At 44.0% G+C, this 21,512-nt stretch overlaps 1 protein-coding gene across 2 annotated transcripts; it reads right to left on the reverse strand.

Annotated features, from left to right (window-relative positions):
* Positions 1 to 678: 678 nt before the first annotated feature.
* Positions 679 to 21,194, reverse strand: SLC51A (solute carrier family 51 subunit alpha). 2 transcript variants are annotated; one of them, XM_047875449.1, is made up of 9 exons: positions 20,942 to 21,194; positions 20,245 to 20,339; positions 6,940 to 7,094; positions 5,935 to 6,008; positions 5,351 to 5,509; positions 4,684 to 4,795; positions 4,243 to 4,389; positions 1,828 to 1,933; positions 679 to 1,291 (listed from the first exon to the last, which is right to left on the reverse strand). In XM_047875449.1, exons 1-9 carry the CDS (start codon positions 20,977 to 20,979, stop codon positions 1,083 to 1,085), a joined length of 1,095 nt encoding a protein of 364 aa, XP_047731405.1. In that variant the 5' UTR covers positions 20,980 to 21,194; the 3' UTR covers positions 679 to 1,082. The 2 variants fall into 2 exon arrangements, with proteins under 2 accessions (XP_047731405.1, XP_047731406.1); XM_047875450.1 differs by lacking the exons at positions 20,245 to 20,339; positions 20,942 to 21,194 and adding an exon at positions 18,780 to 18,900.
* Positions 21,195 to 21,512: the final 318 nt, after the last annotated feature.

Raw genomic sequence — 21,512 nt, forward strand, 5'->3', positions numbered from 1 at the left:
CCACAAAGGGAGGCTGGTCCAGATCTATGAGGTCTAATGTCCTCAGTGCCCTAATGGCACATCTGTCATTCAGAATCCATCAGGCTTCCATCTCTTCTTCAGAAGCCTGGTTTATTGGACACTGGGTTTGTACTATTTTGCCTGGTTGAGTTCTTTTTTTTCTTTTTAGTCGACACACAATGTTACATTAATTTCAGGTGTACAACTTAGTGATTTGACAAGTTTATACATTATACTGTGCTCACCACAATATCATTAACTATATATTCCTTATGCTCTGCTTTTTATTCCCGTGACTTACTCATTCCACAACTGGAGGCCTGTATCTCCCAGTCCCCTTTACCCATTTTGTCCAACCTCCCACCCCCTCCCCTCTGACAACCATCAATTTGTTGTTTGTGTTTATGGTTCCAATTCTGCTTTTTGTTTATTTATTTTTTTTATTCCATTTATGAGTGGAATTGTATGGTATTTATCTTTTTCAGTCTGATTTATTTCACTTAGCATAATACCCTGTAGACCCATCCATGTTGTCTCAAATGGCATGATCTCATCCTTTTTTATGGCCATGTAATATTCCATATATATGTGTGCGTGTGTGTATATATGTGTGTGTGTATATATATGTGTGTGTGTATATATATACACACATACACACACACACACACATGCACACACCATACTTTCCTTATCCGTTCATCTATTGATAGACACTTACGTTGCTTCCAAGTCTTGGTTATTGTAAATAATGCTGCAATAAACATAGGGGTGCCTGGTTCAGTTCTACTCCTGTTCTTATATTAGGCAAACTACTATATACTTTCCTCCTTTTCACTGGCTTTAGGAAAACTCGGAGTGACCTTTCAATATACAAGCTTCAAGGGCTAATAGTGTCACCCACAGAGGCGATGTACCCAGTTACAGAGTTTTAAACTCTATCCTGTTTGTTTATTATAAAACCTAAAATACCTTCTCCAGACAAGATCCAAAATAATTGCATCCTAGTCCATAATTCTCCTTCATTCCTATAGTCAAATGTAATCTGCCAGCTTGTGCTGATGATGGAATCCATCCCCATTTGGTCAAGGTTGAGGGATAGTGAGGAAATCTTGTGCCCGTTTAATATGTACAGGCTCACTGTCCAAACCGTCCACCTCAGGCTTTGAAGTCAAATCCAGGTCTGGGGAAGGGAAAGGCTCATATCCAACCTTGTTATCTTTCCTTCGGTAGTACATGCGTGTCAGCACAGTCATTACAAAAGTCTCCAGTATGAGAAGGTGGCAATTCATCACTGCAGTGTAGAGTGAAATATAATGTAGGTTATGCTAAATGGTAGAGGTGGTATCCCCCTAGCAGCCCTGGCATATGAGTTCAGCAACACTTTCTCCAGTTTATCCTCAAACCAAGCCTAGAGATACTAAGTTGTCGTAAATAACGTACCGGATGAATGGTAGAGCCAGAACCAGAACTTGGCTCTCTACCCTCTGCAGCCTGAGGCTAACATTAAACCCTTTTTTGTGTGTGTTGTATCAGTTTGACCTTCTGCTTCCAAACCACAGCCATTCCTCTCCCAGGAGCTAACAATTGAGCGCATGGCTTCCTGGGTCGGCCACCAGGGCTGGCCTCAAGCTTTGGGATTATAGCTCTCCTCTGTGTGGTCAGAGAAGTCACTCTCTCCTGAAAGCCTCACTAGGATTTCTGGGAGATCCATTTCTGAGTATTCTGCATAGAAACCAGGATGGCCCCACCTCTGTTCTAAGGTCCGCTCTTCCCTGGCCCTCCCTTCTCGCCCATCCCGGAATGGGAGAGGAATCCCTGTGTGCTCACCTTGAGACCTGACTTTAGAGGAAAAGGGAGGTGAACAAGCAATCTGCCCACTGTTGGCCAAGACTGAGAAGATGGATGGCTGCAGGGCGGTCAGGATGAGGAGCACCTGTGGACCAGAGGAGAGACAAGGGCAGGCTGGGCCCGGCGGCGGTGGCACTGCGGCCCACTGGCCCACCGCTGTGCTTGCTCTTCCACTGCGTGCTCGGCTGACCTTTAGATCTGTGCAGTTGCAGAGGGTTGAAACTCACCCGAGTAAAATTTTGTGGCGTTTTGATCTTTAGGCAACTTACAATCTTGTCTTCTATCCAATATTTTATGAACGTTTGAGACAAGAAACAAGAACTGATTGGGGGTTTGTGTTTATTTCCCCATTTCAGCCACGGATACTAACAAGCACTCGATGGATGAAAAGGATGGATGGTTAGAGGAGACTATTTCCATCTGGCTCAAGTATCTGAGATCCCTGCTCCTAGAATGATGGACAATTAGCCATGAAGGTGCCCTTTGAAAAATCTCTGCCATGCCTGGGGCTGGGCAGCACGGGAAATGGGGAATTAATGTTCAGCGGGTACAGAGTTTCTGTGTGGAAGATGAAAAAGTTCTGGAAATGGATGGTGCTAATAATGACTGCACCACAATGTGAACGTAATTAATGCCACTGAACTGTACATTTAAAAATGGTTAAAACGCCAAATCGTATGTTATGTATATTTTAATACAATAAGAGAAAAGAAAAAAAGAAAAAGAAAATCTCTGTCCAGAGGCTCCAGCAACACCATTTGCTTAGTACTTGCCCTCCCTGACTGCACTTTTATGAAACGTCATCCTTTTAAAGACAGACTCAGCATGTCCCACAATAATCACAGGCAGGCTCGGCAATCATAGGGCCTTGACCCTGTGGCGTGACCCTAAGTGCTTCCGGGGCCCAGATGCTTTCTGCGCTTTCAGTCCCTGACTCCATTTCAGGCTCTTCCGGCCTCTCCTTCAATTCTACCTCTTATGTGCCTGGAAATTCACATTTTGCAGGCATCTGCTTAGATCAAATGAGAATTTATGTGAAATCACTCTGTTGACTACAAAGCAGTCACTATGCCTTGGGAGTAGAAGAAGGGCCTAGCAAGGAGACAGAAAGAATGGGGAGAGAAGGAAAACAAGATTGGATTAAAAGTCATTGTATTTATGGGCGCCTGGGTGGCTCAGTCAGTTAAGTGTCTGACTTTGGCTCAGGTCATGATCTCACAGTTTGTGAGTTTGAGCCCCTCGTCTGGCTCTGTGCTGACAGCTCAGAGCCTGAGGCTGCTACAGATTCTGTGTCTCCCTCTCTCTCTGCCCCCTCCCCCGCTTGTACTCTGTCTCTCCCAAAAATAAATGAAAAAAAAAACATTAAAAAAATTTCAAGTCATTGTATTTGGTGGAAGTTATCTGGGCTTAAGAGAATGGAAAGTGTAAAAAGTGAACAAATGTGCTTTGCAGAGAATTTTCAGAAGAGGTGTGAAGGTGGAGAGACAATGTAATGCGAAGGAGGGTGGATTTGGGAGTCAGATCTAAGTTTAAATTTTAGCCCCATACATATGTGCCTCGGGGGAAACCCAATAATATCTCTGGGTCGCAGTTTCCTCCTTTGTAAAATAGAAATAATAATGACTCCAAAGATTGTTGTGCAAATTCAAATGTAATGTACGAAAAATGCCTAGCATGTGGTGTAGGTAGTTCATAACTATGATAATGCCGAAGCTAGTGGTGGTGGTGGATTACAGAGTTTTAGGAAGTATTGGGTAGAAAAGAAAAGAAAAAAGAAAAAGTAGAAGAATTCAAGGTTGGTAATACATCTGTTACAAGTTGAAATGGGTCCCCTAAAATGATATGTTGAAGTCCTAACCCCCAGGACCTCAGAATATGATCTTATTTGGAAAGAGCATCATTGTTCTGGTGTAGTTAGATGTAATCAGTTAAGATAAGGACGTGCTGGAGTAGGTTGGGTCCTTATTCCAATATACTGTTGTCTAAGAAGAGGAAAAGAGACACAAGACCCTGACATGTGCCATGTCATAACGGAGGCAAAATCAGTGATGGAGCTGCAAGCCAGGGATTGCTGGCAAAGCACCAGAAGTTAGGAGGCGTCAAGGAAGAATTCTCCCTTGTAGATTTCAGAGGGAATGTGGCCTGGCTGACACGTTGAGTTTGTACTTCTAGCCTCCAGAACTATGAGACGATACATTTATGTTGTTTTAAGCCGCTCAGTTTGTGATATTTTGTTAGGGCAGCGCTAGGAAACTATTACAGCACAGGAAAAGCAAAAACTGGGAAGGGGCAGGGATCCTTTTCCAGATCTCACCGGAAACCGAGGCTTAACAAGATTCCCGGACCCGCTTTTTGCCTTTATTAGTCTCACCTCCTAATCCCAATTCTAGTTACCTGGAACAGAACAAATTTGCCTCCTATATTCTGCTCGCCCAAGTGCAGCTTGGCTTGACGGAAAAGGATGGCCAGGGACCAGAGGGCCAGCAGGGTGGACACACCGAGGAGAGTGTTGATCCACAGAGCTATGCTCTCCTCAGAAATCTGGTGGCAGATCAGAAAGTAGTCAGTGAGGAAGGCATGTCCTTTTCTCCTTCTATTTCTCCTCTTCCATGGTGGGAAAGGTAATAAAAAATAAATAAAAAGCCCCAAAGCCTTGGCCTATTCCACTCTCCTCTCCCCACCAGAGTCCAAGCCTCTACCTTTTCTATGGCCACACTGTTGCCGGGACTACCCTGTCTGTGGAGCCCTGGATCAGGGGATGTTGGCTCCAGCTATTCCTTTTAGAGCTCAGAGGTACTGAGTCTTGGAGTTTGCTGCCCCTTACTCCTGGCTTACATCTGCTGGGTCATAGATGCCATCAGGGATGAGAAACAGGCCCGCCAGGCTCAGTGTTATCTTGAAGAAGGCATACTGGAATGGGCCCAACATCAGCAGCTGAAGCTTCTTCCTAAAGGAAGAAGAGGGTTGGGAACATGAACCCATAAAGTGTCCACCTCAAGAAGACCTTCCAGCTCCCTCACTGGGATCCTGGGCTGAAGCTTGTCTGTCATAATAGACACCAAAATGGCTAAATGGATGGGGACGTAGGAAGAAGCCAGAATGTCGAGAGCATTGGAGACCTTCTTCTTGCCTCCCACTCATCTGACCAGAATGCTGCCCTTTGAGCAAGGACTATCAGAAAGTTGACCCCAACCTCTTTAACCAAAATGGGCATAAGAGACAAGTAAGTAGCCCAAAGTCCAGTGTGGTAAAGTGTGTAGGCAGCAGTGAGCCTAAGTGATGGAAACTGGAGTTCTCCTTCCTCTGCTCCCCTCACCCCTGGGTGGGTGCCTAATGTGTGGGTGCTGGCTGCGGGATGCCCGCCCTTTCGCCACTGGCTCTGTCCCATACAAACCTGATTCCAAGAGGCTTGAAGCAGGGCTGAGGGAGCCACAGAGACTCTTGTGAGAGTGAAGAGAGAGGCTAACCTGTTCCTCAGTTCTGCCTCTCCCTCCCACCTTACCTGGTGAGCATGAGTGGGGGGCAGCAGGGGCAGCAGCAGCAGCAGGGGCCAGTGTGGACCATCATCGGAGTGTCCTTCAGTGTCCTTATTACTGCCTCCTTCCCACCAAAGCCTTCCACCATGACCAGCATCAGCAGATAAAAGCATACTGAGTAAAACCTGGAGTGGGAGTAGAGGTGAGCTTCACAGAGGGGGAGGTGGCCAGGTAAGGGGATACCCTTTTGCTGCCAAAGACATATAGACTGCAAAGGGTGAAGGAGAGGTGGGGCTCACTGGGGGGGTCCAGTAGGGACCAGGCATTTGGAATGTGTGAGCCAGCAAGAGGGAGAGGACAGGGTCCAGCGGCTGAGGAAGAGGGGAATTTGAGCCTATGTGAACAAAATGGTGACTGAAGATGAAGAGAGGCAGAAGTTCAAGAGACCCGGATTAGCACAAGTTGAAAGGGGCTAGACTCATGATCAATTGATTTGCAGGGATTTATGGAAGGGATAGGGGATAAAAGAAGATGCAGACTCTGGAGTCCTGGGTGAGTGGGGAGCAAAAGGGTACCCACCTCAGAGCTGGGGGTGGGGCAGGACACTCACGAAGTTATGGCCATTTCTACAAGCATGAGGGAACGAGGGATCCAGAGACCAAAACAGCAGAACACAGACACGACCTGCTTGAAAACAAGCAAGAAGCTGGTTGGGGCAAGAAGGGAGTCTTTGTGCTCACCCTCTCAAATTTTTGTGGCAAAAGCTCAAGGAAGCAAAACCCGAACACATGAGGCAGCATTTCTCAAAAGTGGCCATCTGGAAGAACAATCAAATCAACTAATTTTTCTTTTTAATTTAGTAGTCAGTTCCTTCTATATCTAGGGTTAGAGACAGCTGGGCACTGTAAGTCAAAATGTCATTTTGAAGACTATCTCATCCCATATCCCCGGAGTAGGAGTAGGCGAGTTCATCCTTGGGAGGAACTGGATCAAGATCCAGCCCTTCCTTTCCAATGCCACATGTTACTAGAGCATCTCTGATGACTCGAGATGGCCCAGGCAGGTGTCATCTGCTAGAAAAGGACCTCAAGGGCTCCATTCTCCGCTCCAGACACACACACACAGATCTTACCACAAGGAAACGGAAGTCTAATCTTATGGCCTAGGAACAAGTCAGAGACCTATACAATGGCTACCAGAGTGGGTTATAAAGGTCTATAATGCAAGGATAGAGTTGAGTTGTCCCCATGGGAAAGAAAATCCTTTGCCTCCCTCCCATCTGAGGAACCACTGCTTGCCTGTGTAGGAAGGAAGCTTGCTTTTAACAATGATACTGTGGTGGGGAGGTAGTGAGTGGGGCTGCTGGTGGGGTGAGCAGTTCCTCTAGCTGTCTCTGAGAATTCAAAGAACTCCAGAATTCAAGCTGTGTCCCACTGCCTGTTGACCCAGGCAGGGTGTCCTGACTGCAAATGGAGATCACATTACAAACCCCCATCCTAAGTGGGTAGAGGCAGGCAACCCTTTGCTGGCTTGAAATGCTGAGTTTAGAGGAATTCCCAGAACGGTTCCTGTCTCTTGTTTAGTCCCTCCCAAAGGGCAGCTACAAGGCCCTCACCGTGGGTGCAGAGCTGCTCCAGAGCAAAGTCCTCCTCTTGATGGGGCAACGGGTGTTCTTGTACAGGTAGACAGCATCCTCCACGAAGATGGTGACCGAGCCCAGGGCAAGCAGAGTCATAATGACTGTGAGGGCAATTTCTGCAGGGCCCAAGGCTAAAGTAGAAAGAGAAGGCAGACTCTTGTTAACTAAAGACCAGGGATGAGGGGCAGGAGGTGTGGGCTTTCTCACTTGGATCTAAATTGCTTTACCATATCTAGAATTATCTGGTCTAGGCTTCCACCCATGCAGAAGAATGGCATTTTCTTAGACCTTAGCATGTAGCTAAAAAGTAGTCATTCTTCTGAATGGATGGGAGACTAGACCAGATGATTCTAGGTATGGTAAGGCTTACCTCAACCAGGATATAGACACCAAACAAGTTTTTACATAACGAGCAAAAATTTTGAATTAGGAGGTTGGCAGGGCCTATTCAACTTTACTACTTCCAGTAAACGGTGTCATGTTAGCAAACATGGACCAATTAACATTATAATTAAAGCAGAATGTAATGAATGGTATATACTTTAGAGCCGTTTAAATTTGATTTCAAAATTATGTCACGAAACTGGGACGTTAGGATGGGAATTTAACCAAAGAGAAATGGATACAAGTAAAGACCCCAAGGACATTTGGCTCGTGTTGGCCTCATAATTAGTCTTAAATGTGGTCCAGTAGCTCTCTTTAGTGTTTCTTGCAGTCATTTGAGGCGTTGTTAAAAATTAGATGTCTGGGGGCACCTGGGTGGCTCAGTCGGTTAAGCGGCCGACTTTGGCTCGGGTCATGATCTCGCGGTCCGTGAGTTCGAGCCCCACGTCGGGCTCAAAGCCTGGAGCCTGTTTCCGATTCTGTGTCTCCCTCTCTCTCTGACCCTCCCCCGTTCATGCTCTGTCTCTCTCTGTCTCAAAAATAAATGTTAAAAAATTTTAAAAAAAAATTAGATGTCTGGGTCCCACCCTCAGAGATGCTGCTTTAATAGATCTGGGATGGACCCAGAAATCTGCATTTTCAACAAGCTCACCTGGTAATGGTCAGAGGTTAACAAACATTTTGACAAACACTGGTGAAACTCCTCCGGCTTCACTTTTGCTAACAGGAAAAACCATTATAAGCACGATACGTGTTTCTGACTATGTGATTCATCAGTGCAACAATTAGTTTTAAAAAAAGCGTTCTGTGTTTTGGTGACTAAGCCTTGACCCTCATTTATCTTAAGTCTCTTCCCTAGTTGGTTGACCCTCTTTCCCACCACCTGTCTTTTTTTTTTTTTCAACGTTTATTTATTTTTTGGGACAGAGAGAGACAGAGCATGAACGGGGGAGAGGCAGAGAGAGAGGGAGACACAGAATCGGAAACTGGCTCCAGGCTCTGAGCCATCAGCCCAGAGCCTGACGCGGGGCTCGAACTCCCGGACCCCGAGATCGTGACCTGGCTGAAGTCGGACGCTTAACTGACTGCGCCACCCAGGCGCCCCCCCACCACCTGTCTTGATGAGAGGAAGAAGGGGGAAAAGAAGACTGCCAGAGCCCAGTCTGTTGTCCCAGTGCATTGGGAGTAAAGTAGGAGGAAGACATTGGCTGGTCCACCCTATGTTTTGATGACTGAGGTCAGCTCAGAGAGATGAAACCAAAGCAGGGAGGAAGGAGGCCACACCACAGTAAAAGCTTGAGTCGTCATCTGGACCAGCCATCCACCACAAGGAGCAACCAGGACAAGGATGAATCTGTCAAAAAATACCACGCTGATCCTGGTTGCTCTTATTTTAGGGCACACATTTTTCTCTCTGTTGCTTTATCCAGAAGAGGCCCTTCACCTCTGACCACAGTTAGGTCGAATGACCAATCCAGAGGACCTGCATGGGGGAGGTGGCCCTTAGACTCTAGCTCCCAAGCTGGACTTGTAAAGTCAGTAGTAACTTTTTCTATCACAGGCCATAAAAGACAGGGTTTTGCTATTTTTCTGTTCTCCTACCCAGCCCTTCCTCTACCCACCTCCGCTTAGGATACTAAGTGACTCAACTACTGGCTTGACTTTGCTGTTACTGTTTAGCTCTGCTGCCTCTTTCTCAGTTATCTCTCTGGATACTGTTCCAGAAGGCCCTGCAAGGTTTGGACATTAAAAAACTCGTTGCAGTCCTTTACTAAAAAGACTTTACCTTCTCCTCTTCAAAACTTTTAAAATATAAACATCAGAGGATTTTTAAATATGATTTTACCCTTTACAACAAAAATGAGTACTTCAAACACTCATGGAGATACCCATTAAGTCTGTCATATGTCATGATAATTCTAGATAGATTAAAGGGATGTCTTTAAAAATCAAACAGGATTGGGAATGCAAGCTGGTGCAACCACTCTGGAAAACAGTATGGAGGTTCCTCAAAAAACTAAAAATGGAAATACCCTACGACCCAGCAATTGCACTACTAGGCATTTATCCACGGGATACAGGTGTGCTGTTTCGAAGGGACACATGCACCCCCATGTGTATAGCAGCACTATCAACAATAGCCAAAGTATGGAAAGAGCCCAAATGTCCATCGATGGATGAATGGATAAAGAAGATGTGCTATATATATACAATGGAGTATTACTCGGCAATCAAAAAGAATGAAATCTTGTCATTTGCAACGACGTGGATGGAACTGAAGGGTATTGTGCTATGTGAAATTAGTCAGTCAGAGAAAGACAAAAATTATATAACTTCACTCATATAAGGACTTTAAGAGACAAAACAGATGAACATAAGGGAAGAGAAACAAAAATAGTATAAAAACAGGGAGGGGGACAAAACACAAGAGACTCATAAATATGGAGAACAAACTGAGGGCCGCTGGAGGGGTTGTGGAAGGGGGGTGGGCTAAATGGGTAAGGGGCACTAAGGAATCTACTCCTGAAATCATTGGTGCACTATATGCTAACTAATTTGGATGTAAGTTAAAAAAAAAAAAAAAGAAACAAAAAAAATCAAACAGGAAAAACTGAGAGAAAAAAAAGAAAGAGAATTGTATTTTCATGAAGATTTTGGAGAGGGAAAACCTTCTTAAGCTTAGGAGTAATCTGAGAAATCACAAAGAGAATGATGGTCAAATTTAATATAAAGTGTGTAAACTTCTTTCTAAATGTTTAAAAGAAATAGACAGCAAACAGACTGAGGGAAAAAGCTTTTTAATAAATGTGTACTCAAGTTTAAGATCTTTATTAGATAAAGAGAACTGATAACAAAAACAGGACACTTGCAAATAAATGGAAAAAGATATTAACACAGTTCAGGACATGTGGGAAAATAGTCAATCTGCTTAGTCGTCAGATAAGAGCAAAATAACTGTGATATATTATTTTTGTTCCATTAAAAGGTAATGTTTATAATATATTGACTAATAGCCCCAAGTTATAAACAACTCAAGTGCCCAACAATATTGGAATTATTAAATAAAGTACCTAACTGAATATTAATTATCAAGGTCTGAAAAATTTGTGCCATAAAAAAAATCTTTGTAAAGAATATGTAATAATTCTTGAGAAGAGTAATAACTTATTAACACTCAAAAAAACAAAAAAAAATGCATTAACAGACCCCACATATATGGTTATCTGATTTACGACAAAATTTCCACTACAATTCATGGGGAAAAGAGTGGGTTTTTTTTGAGAAAGAATTCTGGGTTATCTGGATATCCTTTGGGGGATAAAAAAGAACACTGACTGCTCTTTCATATCATACAAAAACACCTAAATGTGATAGTTAAAACAATAAAGTTTTTAGAGGAAAACAGAGACGTATATCTTCATGACTTTGAGCTAGGCAAAGATCTTTTAAAATAGGACACAAAAGCACTACCCATAAGTTTAAAAATCGATAAATTGGACTTTCTTAAAATTAAACATTTTTATTTGTCGAAAGAAACCATTAGGAGAATGAAAAGACAATCTCAGACTGAGAGAAGGTACTTGCAATACAGATATCCAACAAAAGACTTGTATCTGTAATATATAAAGAATTCCTATCAGTAAGAAAAAGACAACACAATGTTTTTAAATGAAGAAAAAAAAAAAAGACCTAAACAGTTACTTCATGAAAAAAAGTACCTCAATGTTTGAGAAACATAAAAGGCGCTAAATGTCAACAGTCATCAGGGTAATACAAATGCGAGATGCCATTATATACCCACCAACAGGGCTAAAATTAAAAGGACTCATGATTCCAAGTGCTGATGAGGATAAGGAAAAAATGGAACTCTCATATATTTCAGCTGGGAGTGGCACAATGACTTTGGAAAGCAGTTGGTAGTATGCCTTTAAGCTAAACATACACCTACCCTATGACACAGAAATTCCACTTCTGGACACCTATTCAATAGAAATGAGTGCTTATAATCACCAGAAGAATGCTCAGAGCAGCATTATTCATAATGGCCCAAACTGGAAATAGCTCATATTGATTCAACAAGAATACAAATAAATACAGTTGATCCTTGAACAATGCACAGTTGAAAATCTGCGTATAATTTTTGCCTTCCCCAAAACTTAACTACTAATAGCCTATGGTTGACCAGAAGCCTTACTGATAACATAGTTAACACTTATTTTGTATGTTATGTGTATTATGTTCTGTATTCTTACAATAAAGTAACCTAGAGAAAAGAAAATGTTATGAAGAAAATCATAAGGAAGAAAAAATATATATGCACTACTATACATATATTTATTGAAAAAAATCCTCATAAGGGCACCCGGGTGGCTCAGTTGGTTAAGCATCCTACTCTTGGTTTCGGCTCAGGTCATGATCTCATGGTTCTTAAGTTTGAGCCCCACATCGGGCTCTGCGCTGACAGTGCAGGGCCTGCTTGGGATTCTATCTCTTTCTCTCTCTCCCTCCCTCCCTCTTTACCCCTCCCTGGCTCTCTCTCTCTCTCTCTCTCTCAAAATAAATAAACTTAAAAAAAAAAAATCCTTGTGTTAAGTGCACCCATGCAGTTCAAATTCATGTTGTTCAAAGGTCAATTGTAAATTGTGATACATCCCCATAATAGAATATCACACAGCAATTAAAAAGAATAAACGGGCAACAAAATGGATCAATCTTAAAAACATAATGGTGAGGGAAGGAAGCCAGACACAACAGTACATACTGTTTGATAAACTGTCTGTTTATATAAATTGAGGAATAGGGAAAAATGATCCATAGAGGAGGTAGAGGTTAGAATAGTGGTCTCAGGCGGGCGCCTGGGTGGCTCAGTCGGTTGTGTCCAACTTTAGCTCAGGTCATGATCTCGCCGTTTGTGAGTTCTATCCCTGCACTGGGCTCTGTGCTGACAGCTCAGACCCTGAGCCTGCTTTGGATTCTGTGTCTCCCTCTCTCTTTGCCCCTCCTCAAGTAATGCTCTGTCTCTCTCTCTCAAAGATAAAATCATTTTTAAAAAATTAAAAAAAAAAATAGTGGTATTAGAAGGCATATGAACTAAGGAGGGAGCACGAAAGACCCTACTGGATGCTGGAAGGTTCCATTTTCTTGACCGAGATGCTGGTTTCACAGATTTACACATAAGTAAAAATGCATCATATTACATACTTGAGATCATTATCCTTTACTATATGTGACTTATACCTAAAAAAATCTTATGTCAGCAAAGAAGATTGCAAAATTAGCCCAGTAAAATTATAACCATGTTTGGGGAGAGAAAGGTAGAAAAGAGTTGGAAGAAAGAGTGGGGCACTAATATCTTTATCTCACAAAATGGAAAATCAAGAAATACTGCCCTGGTTGGCAGAATAAGAAATAAACTAAATGGATAGTAAATCTATAAAGATAACCAACCAAAAATATTAACATAATTGTATGGAGAGAATGGGAGAAAGTCCGTGCTGTGTGTGCTGAAGCCTTATGTATCGTAGAGGCAGCCACAGATGATGCCCAAAATTGATCCTCCGGGAAACAATGGTGTGCACATATGGGTGATCGGAAGGTAACTACCAGAAGAACCATTAGCTAAAAAAGGAGGAAGACTAGAAATGAGAATGGATAGAGCAGAGGACTGATTAATTTGCATTAGTAGCTCTTGTGTATTATTAGAAATTTTAACCATGTTCACATACTACATTGATAAAATAAAAACATTAAAAAATCATTTCACAGAAAAATGCCTAGAAATATTAAAAGAAAATATTAAATATGCTGTCTTTGGGTGACAAGAATAGGTGATTTTTCCCTTCTTTTCTATCGTTTTCAATTATTCAATAACAAATCTGTATTTTATAACAAAACTATGTTTTTTTAAAAGGGCACATTTTGTCAAATATATAATAATATGAAAAAACTCATATGATGTCATGCTTCTAAAAACAGGACGTAAGATCGGAGGTATGGCATGATTTCAACTAATGCTAAATAAAAGCATGGAAAAAGGAACTAACACTGGGGGGGCCTGGGTGGTGCAGCTGGTTAAGCGGCCAACCTTGGCTCAGGTCATGACCTCACTGTTCCTCCAGCCCCATGTGGGGCTCCATGCTGACAGCTCCAACAGAGCCTGGAGCCTGCTTTGGATTCTGTGTCTCCCTCTTTCTCTTTCCTTCCCCCGCTTGTGATCTCTCTCTCTCTATCTCTTTCACAAAAATAAATAAAACATTAAAAAAAAAAGAGGGGGGGGAACTAACACCAAGGTATTTGCAGTGCCTATCTCTGAGTGGCGGGAGTATAGATGGCTCTTCCTCCTTCTACTTTTCTGGATTTTCAGATTTACTGAATCTGAATTATTTTTTACAACGGAAATGTTTACGTTAAAAAAAAAATACTCACAAAAGATAAAGTCCAGATAGGCAGATACCAAAATTAATTCAGTAGATTTCTAAAAACTCATGTCCGTTGTTGGAAAGGTAAGTCTCTTCTGGAGGTCGCTCAGGGCCTGACTTCCCCACCCCTCCTTGACCTTGTCCTCACCAGCTCGGGGAGAGCCCTTTCAAAAGCCATTCAAGGCCAAAGCCCTTCCCAGTCTTCACTGTCTTCTTCTTCTTCTTCTTCTTCTTCTTTAATGTTTATTTATTTTTGAGAGACAGACAGAGACAGAGACAGATCATAAACTAGGGAGGTGCAGAGAGAAGGGGAGACACAAATTCCAAAGCAGGCTCCAGGCTCTGAACTGTCAGCACAGACCCTGAAGCAGAGCTCAAACTCAGGAATCTGGCCACGAACCATGGTCATAAATGAGACCATGACCTGAGCCGAAGTCAGCCCTTAACAACTTGAGCCACCCTGATGCACCGCCCGCCCCCCCACCACTTTTTTTTTTTTTTTTAATTTTCCCAGTCTTAACTGTCTTGACTGCTCCCTCCTCCTTGAAAATCTGCCCCACCTTGACGCCCAGAACCACGGTCCCCTTCCTGACCTCTGTCCCTAGGTCTTGGGCACTGATCCCTCATCCTCTCCCACACCCTGTGTTTTCCAATCTCAAACACCAGCTCAACTCTTCTCTGTTTATTGAGGTTTGGGATTTCCCTACCCCTCCTTCAGCCTCCCAATAGCCATAGAAGCTGTGCCCACCTCCAGAACTTGGTAGCACTTGGTTTCTGCCCATTCAGCTTTTCTCCCTGAATTGCCTGTGGCTGGCTTCTCCTCCCTGAGGCTCGAGTGCCCCTTCTCAGCCAGCCTTCTCTGAGCATGCTATTGTCCCCATCTGCCTCTCACGGTGAAGTTATTTACATATTTATTTACTTGCCTATTTTCTGCTGCCTTCTCCTGCGCCCCTCCCCCAACTGTGTAAACTCCAAGAAGGCAGGGACTTTGTCAAGCTTGTTTGCTCTCTGTTCCATCTCTAAGTGCCTGGAACAGCAACTGTGGCTATTTGTTGAATGAAAGAAATAACCCCATGAGAATTCCTATGGATCATCCCCTTTTTATAGCCTTTTCCAGGAAACCAGGCTTAGAGAGTCAAGCACCTTGGCCATGGTCCTGGAAGTTATGGGGCTGGGATTTCAATCCAGGGGTTTCTGGCTAGGCCCACATTGACTCTTGGTGTGTGTTCACATGACTGTGGGAAGGAATGTGGAGTGCTATAATCAAATGCAACCCTAAAAAGTTGTTTCAGTTTATGAAGGTGGGTTGGGGGCATATTCTGACTGTTCAGTACCCAAATGCTTTTGCAATCTCTTCTAACTGCTGGCTTTGGCACTTTATATTTTTTCTCATACTTGTGCCATCTGCAGGCTCTTGTATCCACTGCCGCAGCACAAAAGCTAAGAAAGAGAGCTCCTGCTCTCCATGAAACTCATATATCTTCTTTGAAGATCGTCCCCGATCTTATTTTTTCGCATCTTAACAGATATTACGGGACAAAACTGTTCTATGGCCAAAGGATTTGTGGAAATGCCTTAAACAAAATTAAACCTGTTTCTTCCCATACTCAACTTTTTAATCTGATTTACACTGTTAATTTCCTACTGGAGGTTATAGAATACAGATTTTACAAAACTTATTTTTGTAGATTCTGTGTTCATGAAGCACTACTTGAGATTAGTACTCCAAGGGACACACTGTGGGAAATGCTTGTCTAACTGGCCATTTTGAATACAATTATACCTTTAGCAACTAGCAAATGTCCCACTGTCTCTGAAATAGTGAGGATTACTTTTTTTTTTAAATAATGAAAACGATATAAGGACATTAAAATTTTGGAAGAGTATGATCCATAATTCCAGCTAGTTCCTAACCAAAAGTTATTTTCATTTTTGCATTTTGTTTTCATGGAAGTTAAGAACACAGTTTCTGGAATCAGAGTTCAGAGAAAAATTCCACTTACTACTTGCTCTTGACCTTGGACAGGTTATTCATTCTCTCATTAACCTCTTAGCACAGCACCTGGCATGTAGTATTTGTTCAATAAAAAGTAGCTTTAAAAAACACCCTGGTTAAAGTGCATACATATTATATTACTACAATAGTATAATTTTATAGTATAATAAAAGTTTATACTTTTAAAACGAACATGTCATCACAGCCTGTCAAAAATGATTTTTATGAATTAAAATAATTTTTTAAATTACAAAAATTTCAAAAATAAAGAGAATAGAGCAAACATGAATATACCCATAACCCATTTTAAAGAGTGTTACAATATTGCCAATTTTGTCTCAAAAGTTATTTTTAGGAAAAAAAAAAAACATTACAGATGTATCTGAAGGCCCCTGTACACACCCCCCGGATCATTTTCCCTTCCACACCTCACCTCTCAGAGCTAACTACTGTTCCGAAATTAGTGTATATCTTTTTCATTTACGTTTTAGTTTTTCACAACATATGTGCATATTCAACATACTATATTGCTTTGTATTTAAAAAAATCTGTATGGCGGTGCCTGGGTGGTTCAGTTGATTAAGCTTCCCACTCTTGATCTCAGCTCAGGTCTTGATCTCAGAGTTGTGAGTTCAAGCTCTGTGTTGGGCTCCACACTAGGTGTGAAACCCACTTAATAAATAAATTAGTTAATTAATTAATAAAAAATCTATATAAATGGCATCATCCTGCAAAATGCTTTTTTCCACACAACATTATTTTCATGATATTATTCTCATATGATAAACAAATGCTTCAATATGTACTCCTGGACATGTCTCCTTAGCACATATAGGAGAGTTCCCTTATTTTATTTATTTATTTATTTATTTATTTATTTATTTATTTATTTATTATTTTGAGAGAGAGAGAGAGAGAGAGAGTGAGCCAGGGAGAGAGGCAAAGGGAGATAGAGAGAATTCCAAACAGGCTCCATACTCAAGGCAGAGCCCAATGCAGGGCTTGATCCCAAGACCCTGGGATCATGACCTGAGCTGAAATCAAGAGTGGGATGCTCAACAGACTGAGCCATGCAGGTGCCCCTAGGACAGTTCCTTTATGCATACACCTAAAATCAGAATTTCTGGGCTGGAGGAGATGAGCATCTTCAGTGCTGTAGAGAGCTAATCAGTCTCCACAGTGGTTGTCCCCATTACACTCCTACCAGCGGCCCACGAGTGCTCACTGTTACCTCAAATTCATTGTAGGCAAATGACGTGCCATTGTTTAATTCAGGGCTCCTTAAATCCTAACAAAATAGAATATCTTTTTGTATATTTATTGGTCATTAGTGTTTCTTCTGCTATGAACTATCTGTTCACATATTTTACACAACTTTTATTGGGTAATTTTCCTTATACTGACTACTTTTCCCTTGTTGGTTAGGGCTTGAAAATATCTTCTCCCAGTCTATGGTTTGGCTTTTAGCATTGTTTATAGTGTTTATAGTTATATAGAAGTTTGTTTGTTTGTTTATGTAGCCAATCTCCATGATCATTTGTGCTTTTTTTGTGTTTTATTTAAGAAATTCTCTACTCCCGATCATAAAGATACCTTTCTGTATTTTCTTTTGTAAAAAAGTTTGCATTTTACATTTAGGTATTTAAGCCATGTGGATTGAAGATACTTTGGAGCTATATTGCAATAGGGACAGATACATAGTCCAGGTAACTTCCTGAAGAGTCCATTCTGTCCGCTGAGGTGTGTAATGTCCTGTCATAGAGCACATTCCCCAGTGGGCTCTCTTTCTGGGCATTCTGTTCTGTTCCATTTTCCACTTGTTTGGACCCTTGCACTTACTGCCTCATGGCTTAGTCTTCTTGTAAACCTTAATCCCTGGGAGGGCAGGTACGCTCCTTGCATTTTTTCAAAATTGTCTTGGCTTTTCTTGGCCCTTCACTCTTTCACACAAATGTTTGGATCAGCCCATTAAAAAAAAATCCTGTAGGGATTACAATTGCAATCATATCACAGGCATTTCAAAAACAGATTTTTGGGGGCACCTGGGTGGCTCATTCGGTTAAGTGTCCAACTTCTTCTCAGGTCATGATCTCACAGCTCTTGAGTTTGTGCCCCCCATCAGGCTCTGTGCTGACAGCTCGGAGCCTGGAGCCTGCTTCAGATTCCGTGTCCCCCGCCTCCTCCCCTGCTTGTGTTCATTCTCTCTCTCTCTCTCAAAAATAAATGAATAAACATTAAAAAAACCCAGATTACTGAAAGGTTCCACAGTTCTTCCAAAATAGCTTTTTCTTTTTTTTAAAAAAAAATTTTTTTTCAACGTTTTTATTTATTTTTGGGACAGAGAGAGACAGAGCATGGATGGGGGAGGGGCAGAGAGAGAGGGAGACACAGAATCGGAAACAGGCTCCAGGCTCCGAGCCATCAGCCCAGAGCCTGACGCGGGGCTCGAACTCACGGACTGCGAGATCGTGACCTGGCTGAAGTCGGACCCTTAACCGACTGCGCCACCCAGGCGCCCCGAAAATAGCTTTTTCTTAAATGGCATTGAATTTAAGGAGCAACGGTTTACTAACAGAGGAGGAAGGGTTCTTGCCACATCCTCAGTGGGTGCCTCTTCCTGGCTTCCTGACTCTCAGTGTCATGTCATCACCCTGCCCAGCTCCCCAGGTCTCTTTTTCCTTCGCTTCCGTCACGGTCTCTTTTTCCTTCGCTCACCTTGTATCGGTATTGACCAGATTGCCTGCTCTTTCTTTAATAACCTTTGTCTTCCAAACTTCCCTTCCTTTCCCTGACACCGTTCTGGCTCAGACTCTTGTTCCTCATGCTGGGCTGGGGCGATAACCTCCAATTTATGCCCCTGCTTCTCAAGGCTCTTCTTCCCTGAAGTCCATCCTGATTACTGATTAATTACCTTGAAGCACTCTCTAGCCTCTCCCACTCTCTACCCTCACCGGCTCCTTCTCTCCACAGGATAAAGTACAACTTCTCTGCCTGCCGCTCATCAGGCCCCACCTCACCTGTCCAGCCCTCTCAGTTGTCCTCTGCCTCCTCACCAGCGACCTGGAATCCTGCCAGATCAAGCTCCTCAGTGTGTGGAGAATCTGCCTGCTCATTCTGTCTCCACCACCACCTCAGCAGTGCCTACTGCCTGCTCTCCACGTTCCAGTTTGCTTACCCGTTCCGACATTCCACGCCCTCCCCCCCCCCCCCGCCCCCGCCCCCGCCCCCAAACAGGCAGCTCGCAAGACTTCCGGACCCAGTATGGTCTCTCTACTTTGAACATCCTTGGTGCTCCCATTCGCGCATGCCGCGGCAAAGCCAGGTGAGATCGATTTTTACTGTGTGAGGCAGGGTTTCTCGACCTCAGCGCTATTGACACTTTGGCCAAGACAACTCCTTGTTGTGGGGGGCTTTCCTTTGTATTCAGGGCAGCATCCTTGGCCTCTCCCCACCAGGTGCCAATAGCACCCTCTAGCTGTGGCAAATGAACTGTCTCTAGACATTGCCAGAGGTTCCCTGGGGGACAAAATTGCCTCTGGTTGACAACTGCTCATCTAAGGGAAGAGCCACACTCTGAACAAGAGGTTCCTGGAGCCGGACGCGGCAGCTACCTACTGGCACAAACCCCACAGCAGCTGCAGAGCCTCTCTGGACACCCCGGCAGTTGTCATTTGCTCTGAAACAAGGCTGAGCTTTGTCCAAGCACATGCCCGTGTCTGCCTTCTAATCCACACTGACCACATCCTGTTGTTCGGAAAGTCTATGCACTGAGGTGACGACATCAAGAAGGAGGCTGGGGAAAAAAACAGTAAGGATTCCATAGAGACACAGATTCCTATTCATGAAAGTCTGAGAGGTGGTTAATCATGCCGTAGGAAGACAAAATAAAATATGCACGGGAGCCACATTTGCTATAACGGTGCTAGGGTGATCTGGTTGTCATATTTTAGGTGGCCAGGAAATAAATGGCTTTTCACGTTCAAAAGCGATTCAGTATAAGATCTAGTTGTCCAACACTGTCAGAGTATTTGTACAGGTTCCCCTAAGTGTTAAGAACATTATTCATAATAACCACCCCTTTAGAATGATGCAGACCCTTTCCCAAAGCGGCTCTTATACAGTCCCCTAGGGGATTTGTTGGGTCTTGCATCATTTAGGCACCATCTCGATTCCCTGGATGGCTCCGGGATTTGAAAAACGCTCCAAGCCAGCGTCCCCAACTTGAATGAGCTTTGAGGTTGGGGTCTGTGGGAGGCCCAACATGCAGCTGTATCTCCCTGGCTAGGTGGTGATGCCCTTCTTTTGGTCTATTGGCTCCTTAAGGGGTTGTTCTTCCCCAAGGCCTTAACCACGATATGTAGATACTCTCCAGGCTGGCCAGCTCAGGACCACCTGTCTTCAGCTCTCCTCAGCTGTCCCAGCTTCCTGCCGGGGTGCTCATGTCCTCCTTTCGGTTCTCTCTGGGGAGGGGCCTTGACTTACCTCTCAGAAGTTGGGCAGCAGTGGGAGCGAGAGAGAAGCAGGCAGAGGGGATGCTGAAATTAGTTTTCAGCACCTCCAGAAGATCTGCCGTGTACCTGTAGAGACACCAACCTACATTCAGAATATGAGGATTGGGGAGGCGGGGAGGGACCAGAAGGAACATCAGTTATATGACACTCCCTCAAACACTCCTGAGTTTGGGCTGCTTGTACATTTCCCCTTGGCGCCCTGATTCTTAGAGGAAATTGGCCCAGGCTAGTGTGTAAGGCAGGTGCCGCCTAGGCCAGGGGCAGGATTGGCCTAGGTGCCCAAAGGGCCCACAGTTCACTCTCTCCACTTCCACTGGGACAGCAGTCCAGTGGCTGACAATAGAGAAAGAGCAGAGCCTCACAGAAAGAGTGGACCCTTAGCACCAGGGGTGAGTCCACAGCTGGATGGGGCTCTGTGCATGCCCTTCACAGCCCCTACCTCTGAGACTTTTCTCTTCCCAGTTGAGGGACAAAACCAAGGCTCTGAAAGATCACACACTGGCCCAAACCCACAGGACCTTGGAGACAGCCAAACCATTATTAGTCTGCCTCATTCTGTGTCCTGGGAGCCAAAGGACCTAAGAGGGAGGGAGGGACAGTCCAATGAGATAGGGGCCTCCACGGCTTAGCAACTGGCTCCTGGCTCTGGGCCTGCTGCCCTCACTCACCTGGGGTCAAGTTTTATCTGAGTCCTGTCTGGCTCCATCGTCTTCTCCCCCTGTCTGGCTTTCCAGCAGGCACTGAGGGGCAAGAAGGGGCGGGAAGGTGGGGGCCCTGAAGGAGGCGGCTCCCGCTGGTTCTGCTGCCTGCTGGACTCTCTCAGAGGACCTGGGCCACGTGTAGGTGGAGTGACAGAGTCTTCGTCTCTGACTCCCTTTACTCGGGCTTTCTGTGCCGCAAATCCCTAGAACCTATCTCAGAGTTCACCCTGGAGGAATTTGATCCTTTTGACTGGCTAAGTTTCCCTCCCCGCCCCCCCCACCCCCGTTCCTGACTCCTCCCCTCTCTCTAGGTGTGGTCCTTCCTTCCTCCCTCCCACAGATCCCTTTAGCCACCCTTTGCTGCCTACCAACCCTCATCCTACACCTCCTCCAAGGAGTCTTCTAGGGTGATGATAGGAGTAAAGTTCTGTATCCTCCCTGCAATACTACTGGTCGGCAGCCCCCTTTCTCCCAGGACCTGTCTGGAACTCAGTCTCTGGTCCCCTAGAGATGGGAGAGTCAGGGCCAATTCCGGGAC

The sequence above is a fragment of the Prionailurus viverrinus genome, chromosome C2 (assembly GCF_022837055.1).
Source record: "Prionailurus viverrinus isolate Anna chromosome C2, UM_Priviv_1.0, whole genome shotgun sequence".
NCBI classification, from domain to species: domain Eukaryota; kingdom Metazoa; phylum Chordata; class Mammalia; order Carnivora; family Felidae; genus Prionailurus; species Prionailurus viverrinus.